The following is an 8,840-nucleotide window of genomic DNA, read 5'->3' on the forward strand; positions in this document are numbered from 1 at the left end:
ATTTTTTGTTTCATATGTATTTTAACTCAGTTTTAAACGCTTTTTAAAATTAAAATAGAAGCTAAAATGACTAAACTGACTGAGACTATCGTATTTTGGTCACGTCATGAGACGACAAGAGTCACTGGAAAAGACAGTCAGGATAGGAAAAGTTGAGGGCAGCAGGAAAAGAGGAAGACCCAACAAGAGATGGATTGACTCAATAAAGGAAGCCACAGCCTTCAGTTTGCAAGATCTGAGCAAGGCTGTCAAAGATAGGACACTTTGGAGGACTTTCATTCATAGGGTCGCCATGAGTCAGAAGCGAGTTGACGGCACTTAACACACCCAAAATTTGTTTTAACATAGTTTCTTGGGGGATTGATTTGAATGGTTTTTCAAATGTGATTTTATCATGAATGAACTGCCAGCCACCTTGGTGGCCTTTGTGAGAAAGGCGGGATACACATTTTGTAAATAAAATAAATAGTAATAGCTGGTATGAAGTTATTTACAATATTATTCCAAAGTACAAAAGGCAGTATAGTTTTCAGGAGACCATCTTTTCAAACAGTTGATCAGCCAGTCTGTTATGCTTTTATTATTTCTTTGTTCCTTTGACATTACAAATGTTCTAGTGGTTTGATTACAAGCCTTTAAAGAAATGTTTTCTTCTTTGGTCACAAGCTGACAAGCTCACACATTGCCTCACACAAATTATGTACCACAAGGCCACAAAACATTTGGTAAAAAATCCAAGGTGTGTTCATATTTTGACATTGCTTATTCATTGAATATTGATGCTTCAGTCCTAGTGTCTCTAACTGCCTGAAATATATTCATTTTAACACCATTGTAGGATCAGATTTGGAATAACATTTCATTAAAACTGTCACAATTAGAAACAAACTTTTTAATTAAACTGAAAAAATATACAAACAACCATTGATTTACATCATTCACAGCATGTATGTGGATGCTCTCGCGAACTTCCCAGTGGCAGTGACAACTCTGCCAGTGATTGGCTGAACTGCCTCAAAGGTCAGAGAAGGACAGGGCAGGCAAAAGAGCTTTGAAGAGCCATTGGCTGGGTTTCTCTGATGCAAGAGAAGGGTAGGGCAGACAAAAAGGTCTAGGGGAGAGAAGGCAGCAAGCCAAGAGAATTTGGGCATTTTAGGGCAGGAAAGTCCAGGGTTGTCCTGAGGAACTGGACAAGAGAAAGGGAAACTGAAGTAAGTGTGGAGATGCACCTGGGCAGGTGTGTGAAGATAAAGAAGGCTGGAAATGAATCTGAATTCTAAACCCATATCATTTCACGAGTAATTAAAATGTGTAATTCGCTGCCAGATTATGTAAACAGCACAGACAGCTTTAAAAAGGGATTAGACAGATTCATCGAGGAGAGGTCTATCAGTTGCAACTAGCCATGGTGACTAAAGAGAACCTCCATATTCAGAGGCAGTCAACCTCTGAATACCAGTGCCAGGAGGCAACATCAGGGGAAAACCTTGGCCTCTATGTCCTATTGATGGCCCTCCAGAGGAGCTGATGAGCCTCTGTATGAGATGGGATGCTGGACTAGATGGACCACTGGTCTAATCCAGCAGGGCTCTTCTTATATTCTTATTATTTTAAAAGGAATGGATCATGGGGGACAGGGTGTTTTAGCATTAGCAACACTGAAACGAGTCTCTCAACCCATCCAGCCTGCACACCCAGTTAATAACATAGACACTGTCAAGCCATCAGATGGTCCCACTGGAAGTGTCTTCCCATGTCACCCTTGGCATTGATCAGTTCATTTGTCCTTGTTCTATTCTTTCAGTGTCAGACATTTGTGTGTTTCACACATGGCATTGTGCACTTGATGCATGTGTTAATGGGCCATCACAGATCTACCCCTGGAAAAAGGTGTTCAGGTCAACTGGAATCCAGTGCTTCCCAATGAAACTAGTTCACGCATTCAGCTACAAGAAGCAGAGAAATCAGGCAGTGTGCTTCCATGTGTGAACCATCTCGGGGTGCATCCCTTTGTGAAATGACTGAAGGAAAATTACTCCACACCAGGACTCCTCTGAGGGGTGCAACAGGGGAGGTCTTGGAACACGAAGACAAGCCCCACTAAACCCCAACTACTGTCAAAACAATGTATACGATGCAGAACACAAGCCCCACGCCGAGGGCGGAATGGGAAAAAATCCGTGCCATCCTGGAGCTCTGCTGAGCAGCAACGCCGTCCCCAATGCGGTTGGCATCTCGAGTCTGAAAACAAAGGGAGATGTCATGAATAAGTGAAAACATATAACAGAAAAGCATCTCCAGAATGTGGAAGCAGGGGATTCTGAGCCAGGGGGAACTCGCCACCAGCTAAGAAGCCTTTTGTCTTCGCCTGTGACAGACTCGAAGAAAGTCATGTTCAAGGATAAAACGTACTCGCTTGAAAGAATTGATGCAGGCATCAGCTTTCCAAAAGCAATCAAGATTGTGACACGCTTTCGGGAGTTTAAACCAGGCGAGATGTAGACCAAGGCTTCTTAAACGTTTTTCACTCACGACCCCTTTTCGCCCGAGAAATTTTTACACGGCCCCAGGTAGATAGGTATATAAAATCGGTACACAAATCAAACATTTACTGATAATCAATCATAAAAAAATGTACGGTCGCCAAATTTTTCGTGACCGCCACATTCAGTTACACGACCCCATATGGGGTCCGAACCCACAGTTTAAGAAGCTTTGGTGCAGACCAGCCAGGAGATGAACAAAACATTTCTTGATTAAAATGTTTATATACCACAGCCAACAAGTGGGCCCATCCAACAAGAGAAACAAAAGTCAATAACAATTCCAAAAACATCAGAAGACAGGAAAAAATATTTACCTGACAAAGGAGCTCCCGCAAAGCTGGGGCTCTCCCAGAATTAGAACAGATCTCCAGATTACAGAGACCAGTCCCCCGGGAGAAAATGGCAGAACGGGGGGCGGGGGAGATCTATGGCAACGCATCCCTGCTGAACTCCCTTTCCTCCACAAACAGCTCGGCCCCCAAATTATTTCCCAACTAGGCTTGCCATTTGCCCAGTTATGGCAGGCAGTTGCCCGCCAATCAACTGGGCTGCCTGCCAACCCTCAGCTGGTCCACAGGCAGAAGCAGGACAGCTGAAGGGGGAGAAGCGATTGGTGTGCACGGCGCGATGTCATCACTTTTGGGTTTACCCTGGAAGTGCCAGCAATGCAACAGGGATGCTCTAGCATTCCCCCCAAAAAACCTCTATGGTGTCCCCAAAAACTCTAGAGCGTCCCACGTGATGCCAGCGTTTCAGGGATAAACCTGGAAGTTATGTCATCGCACCGTGCACACTCCGATCACTTCCCCCCTTTCCGCAGGCCTGCGGATCCCCAGCCCAATCCCTGCCTCCCAAAGCTCCCTCCAGAGCCAAGGGGAGACCTGGCATTAGGATTGCCAGGTCCCTCTTTGCCACCGGCAGGAGGGTTCTCATTATAACACGGGAGAGACAGAACTGGAGGGCTGCTGACTTTCATGGCAACTGTGTTTTCTCCATAATGTGTTGTCCTAACCTTAGCATCAATGCCAAGTTACACAGTAAGTGGAAGAGCCAATATTGGATTTCCTGACATACTTTAACCTGAAAACTGGTCAAGGGGTAGTTTGCACTGAGGCCCCATTCCCCATTCACCCAGCTAGAGATGCCAGCTCCGGGTTGGGAAATACCTGGAGATTTTGGGGTGGAGCCTGAGGAGGGTGGGGTTTGAAGATGGGAGGGACTTCAATGCCATAGAGTCCAATTGCCCAAGCGACCATTTTATCCAGGGGAACTGCTCTCTGTCAGCTGGAGATCAGTTGTAATATTGAGAGATCTCCAGCCATCACGTGGAAGTTGGCAACCCTACCCCAGCTGCTAAGCTGTGGCAGGGGGGCAGAGAAGACTGGCATCACATAGGTGCCTGTCTTTTTCCCTAGAGATTCAGCCCGGTAGATTTCTATAAAAAAAATTGCCAGGGAGCTGCGGGGAGTATTAAGCTCTCTGATCCAGGAAGTCACCATCCCAATCACACCCACCCATCCTGCATTTTAAAGTTGGAAGAAGAAGAAGAAGAAGAGTTGATTTTTATATGCCGACTTTCTCTACCACTTAAGGAAGAATCAAACCAGCTTACAATCACCTCCCCCTTCCCCTCCCCACAACAGACACCCTGTGAGGTAGGTGGGGCTGAAAGAGTGTGACTAGCCCAAGGTCACTCAGCTGGCTTCATGTGCAGGAGTGGAAAAACAAATCCAGTTCACCAGATTACCATCCGCCATTCATGTGAAGGAGTGGGGAATCAAACCCGGTTCTCCACTCCAAACCACCACTCTGAACCACTACACCACATTGGCTTTCAGCACAACAGGAGACCTGAGCATGGATCCTCAGAGTATCGTGTGCTTTGGACTTTAAGTACTGAAACATTGCTTGCCTGAGTTCTTGCAGACAGAGATCTGACCCATGGTGAGATCCCTCTTGCTAGGGATCCCTGTGTGGTCTTTTCTGTGACATCTGCAGTGAGGGGATTGTTCCAAAAAATTTCAGGCTTCCAAAAGAGCTCTTGTAGGTTATCCGGGCTGTGTAACCGTGGTCTTGGAATTTTCTTTCCTGACGTTTCGCCAGCAACTGTGGCAGGCATCTTCAGAGGATTAACACTGAAGGACAGTGTCTCTCAGTGTCAAATGTGTAGGAAGAGTAATATATAGTCAGAAAGGGGTTGGGTTCGAGCTGAGTACTGTCCTGCAAAAGTAATGTGCTAATCATTGTCCTGTAAGTATCAAGATAATGTGCTAATGAGGGTATGGTATGTTAGCACATTACTTTTGCAGGACAGTACTCAGCTCAAACCCAACCCCTTTCTGACTATATATTACTCTTCCTACACACTTGACACTGAGAGACACTGTCCTTCAGTGTTACTACTCTGAAGATGCCTGCCCTAGCTGCTGGCGAAACGTCAGGAAAGAAAATTCCAAGACCACGGTTACACAGCCCGGATAACCTACAAGAACCAATGAACTCTGACCGTGAAAGCCTTCGACAATATTCCAAAAGGGCGTTTGTGAAACAGCCATATGCAAACGGGGAGTCAAAAGCAAGGGAGGAACTCTTAGAGGGTACGAATTACCCCCGTGAGAGTCAGTTGTTCTGCTCTCATGCACAACTGCATTGCAGCCTGGCTGAAGCAGGGGCTCACTGCTGGCTCTGTTGTAAAGTTTCCAATCTCCAGGCAGGGCCTGGACATCTCCCAGAATTACAACAACTCTCCGGCTAGATTCAAGCCCAGTAGCACCTTAGAGATCAACAAGATTTTCGGGGTACAGGTTAAGTATCCTTTATCCAGACATCCGATATCCGGACTGATCTGAAAACCGGACCTTTTTGAACCGGCATGCAGGCATTACTCACAGGTAGGGTTGGCAACCTCCAGGTACTAGCTAGAGATCGCCTGCTGTTTCAACTGATCTCCAGCCAATAGATATCAGTTCACTTGAAGAAAATGGCCGCTTTGGAAATTGGACTCTGTGGCATTGAAGTCCCTCCCCTCCCCAAACCCTGCCCTCCTCAGGCTCCGCCCCAAAAACCTCCAGGTATTTCCCAATCTGGAGCTGGCAACCCTACTTACAGGCCCTCAGCAGTGCCATGGATGGTTCAATGTACACATAGTTATTAAATATATTGTTTACAATTACATTCAGGCTATGTATATAAAACATATATAAAAGATAAATGAATTTCATGTGTAGACTTGGGTCCCAGCCCCAAGATACCTCATTACACATATGCAAAAATTCCAAACTATTCCAAAATACGGAAAGATCCGAAATATGGACTGCTTCTGGTCCCAAGCAGTCTGGATAAGGGATACTCAACCTGTATAAGCTTCAGATAGTCAAATCTCCCTTCATCAGATATGTTGTATCTGACGACCCTATGAAACTCCCCTCCAGACTACAGAGAAAATTACTGCTGAGGGTAGACTCAATGGCATTATACTCCACTGAGGTCCCTTCCCTCCTCGATTTCTTCCCTTCCCAGGCTCCGCCCCCAAATCTCCAGGAATTTTCAAACCTGGAGTTAGCAACTCTACTTGGTTGCCATCTTTTACTTTTTCCCGATTGGGTTACGTTTTTACCGTTGCCATGATTTTAAAAGGAGAAAGAGAGGAAAAGATGAGGAAAGGGGTCAGAGGAAGTGGCGAAAGCATATGGAAGAAGAGGGAGGGGAAATGGACCTTGAGAGAGAGAAGGGAAGCAGAGATACACGCATCCCTACCACTCGTAGCATGGGGTCATGAGAAGACTCACCTGTATTGAGTAAACCAGAGCTGCAATTCCCAGAGGCAGGCAACAGCAGAGCATGGTGAAGATGGAATACACCAGGTAATCCGGTTCGTGGGTGGGCTGCACAGGAACGACATAGGTGGTATGCTGTGGAGCTTGAGTGATGGGCCCTTGGCCAGGGGCTAGCCCATATGGGGCATAATAAGGCTGGTACTGAAGCGGCATGGTGGGGCTGGCTGCAAAGCCCATGGGGGGTGGCGGCCCAGGAGGTTGTTGCTCTTTTTCAGAGTAGGGTGGTGGGTTCGGAGTAGGAGGTGCTCCACGTTGGTTCTTCTCATAGTGTGGGTTCTCCATAGTGCTCTTCTCTGTTCTTCTCTGTTCTGGCCTCGATTCCTTCTCCCTTCCCTGCGTCACTGTTGAGTAGTCTTCTCTTGCCTCCTGTCACTGCTTCAATATATCCTTCCCTTCCTTGCCTTCCTCCTGTTACACGCAGCCGAACACTCAGTGGTCTTCTCCTGGCTGCAAATTTGTCTCTGATCTTCCCAGCTCCTCTGCGAACTGCTCTCTTGCGTAGCCCTCTAGGAACTGGACAGAGCAGCTTTTCTGTGCCTGCAACGTCAAAGAATGAGCAGGCAGGTGGGTGAGGCGTCGTGCAATGAGTAACCCAGACTGAAAGATTGAGAGAGAGAGAGTTCTGGGAAGAAGGAAGATATTGTCCTGCCAGCAGAGCTTGGAATTAATATTTATTTAGGATTGTAATTTTTTTATATATTTTAATGCATTGTTTTACTCCATGTGAACTGCTCTGAGCCTGGCCTTGGTTGGAGATAGAGTGCAGCCTACAGGTCTAAAGATAAATAAATACTTTGAGCACCCAAATCATCTCCATGATCTGATCTGGGGCCATACCTGGGGAAAATGTCACATGTAGTCTCTGTCCTGAGAAGGGAATTTGCTTTGGATCATAGCCTTTATTACAAGGAATTTGCTTCGGATCATAGCCTTTATTACAAGGAATTTGATTCGGATCATAGCCCTTATTACAAGGAACCAAAACTTCGCTGACAGCTGGGGACTTTCCAACCAGCCTCCATTGGAGATTCCAGTCTCACCATAAAGGTTGATACTTCCTGCTACTCCTAACTGGTGGCAGTAGAAAATGGAAGCGTTCCTGTGCGCCATGTTTCTGGCATACTTTCCCAACAGTGATCTCTAGGTTGACAGATCACAGTGGGTAGCCATGTTTGTCTGTCTGCAGCAGTAGAAAAGAGCAAGAGTCCAGTAGCACCTTAAAGACTAACAAAATGTCTGACAAGGTATGAACTTTCATGAGCCACAGCTCACTTCTTCTGAAGAAATTTTGTTGGTCTTTAAGGTGCTACTGGACTCTTGCTCTTTTCTACCACCTCTGGGTGATTATGGAAGTCTAACATAGGGAAATACAGAAATCCCAACTCCATGGTAACCATCAAAAAGTGAGATGGAAAGGAAGAAGTCAGGACAAGAAGAGTGGCTTAACCCTTTCCTTTGTCAGACTGTAAATCTGGATTTACAGTCGTTGGCCATATATCCTATGACATATTTATACTCATTGGCCATATATATTTGATATGAAAGACCTGCCACCTTCTGACTTCAGCCCAAGATAAAGCCAGACATTTCTAGGCTTGTGTGTCGACCAGCTTGCAGGATGTCGGAAAGTCCCAGGAAGCACATTGGGTAGTTGACATATATGGATGTATGAAGCTGCCTTACAATGAGTCAGACCCTTGGTCCATCAAGGTCAGTATTGTCTACTCAGACTGGCAGCAGCTCTCCAGGATCTCAGGCTGAGGTCTTTCACATCACCTACTTGCCTGGTCCCTTTAATTGGTCCATCCAAGTCAGTATTGTCTACTCAGACTGGCAGTGGTTCTCCAGGGTCTCAGGTGGAGATCTTTCACATCACCTACTCATCCTTTTAATTTGAGATGTGCCAAGGATTGAACATTGGGCCTTTTCATGTAAACCAGAGGTTCTTCCAAGGAGCTATGACCATAAAATAAAACATTGTTTATTTTAACTACAGTTAGTTTGTGAAACCAGGATTTGGCCTTCATTTATGGTCAGGATTTGAAATGCTGGTTCCACAACCTTGGCTTAGTCCAGGAGCCACTGTAGCCAGAGATTGTAAGCAGTCTTTAAGCAGCAGCTGGACAGTCACTTGACAGGGATACTCTAGGCTGATCCTGCATTAAGCAGGGGGTTGGACTAGATGGCCTGTATGGCCCCTTCCAACTCTATGATTCTGTGTAAGAGTGCAGAGCTGGAAATATCTGATATATGCATTATATTCAGAGTTTCCATTTGCCAGGTGGGGCTCAACCCCCTCCCTTGCCTGGCCTCCCTGTGGTGATCAGTGGAGGGGGGTAAATGCAGAGGCCAAAATGACATCCCCTGACATCACAACATTATTTCTGGTCATGTGACAAGCAGTGACATCTCCACGACGCTGGACACTCTAGCATTCACTCAAAACTCTGTATGTTTT

At 46.0% G+C, this 8,840-nt stretch overlaps 1 protein-coding gene across 1 annotated transcript; it reads right to left on the reverse strand.

Annotated features, from left to right (window-relative positions):
- Positions 1 to 2,100: 2,100 nt before the first annotated feature.
- LOC130474687 (proline-rich transmembrane protein 1-like) lies at positions 2,101 to 6,664 on the reverse strand. Its single transcript, XM_056846385.1, has 2 exons — positions 6,335 to 6,664; positions 2,101 to 2,241 (listed from the first exon to the last, which is right to left on the reverse strand). Exons 1-2 carry the CDS (start codon positions 6,662 to 6,664, stop codon positions 2,101 to 2,103), a joined length of 471 nt encoding a protein of 156 aa, XP_056702363.1.
- Positions 6,665 to 8,840: the final 2,176 nt, after the last annotated feature.

The sequence above is a fragment of the Euleptes europaea genome, chromosome 3 (genome assembly GCF_029931775.1).
Source record: "Euleptes europaea isolate rEulEur1 chromosome 3, rEulEur1.hap1, whole genome shotgun sequence".
In the NCBI taxonomy this organism is placed as follows: domain Eukaryota; kingdom Metazoa; phylum Chordata; class Lepidosauria; order Squamata; family Sphaerodactylidae; genus Euleptes; species Euleptes europaea.

What these genes read in the sequence shown, in the direction of transcription:
- LOC130474687 (XM_056846385.1), bottom strand. Translation starts at nt 6,664, where the DNA reads ATGGAGAACCCACACTATGAGAAGAACCAACGTGGAGCACCTCCTACT. An exon ending in CTCTGGTTTACTCAATACAG is followed by an intron (nt 2,242 to 6,334) that starts GTGAGTCTTCTC and finishes CTTTGTTTTCAG; the next exon opens with ACTCGAGATGCCAACCGCAT.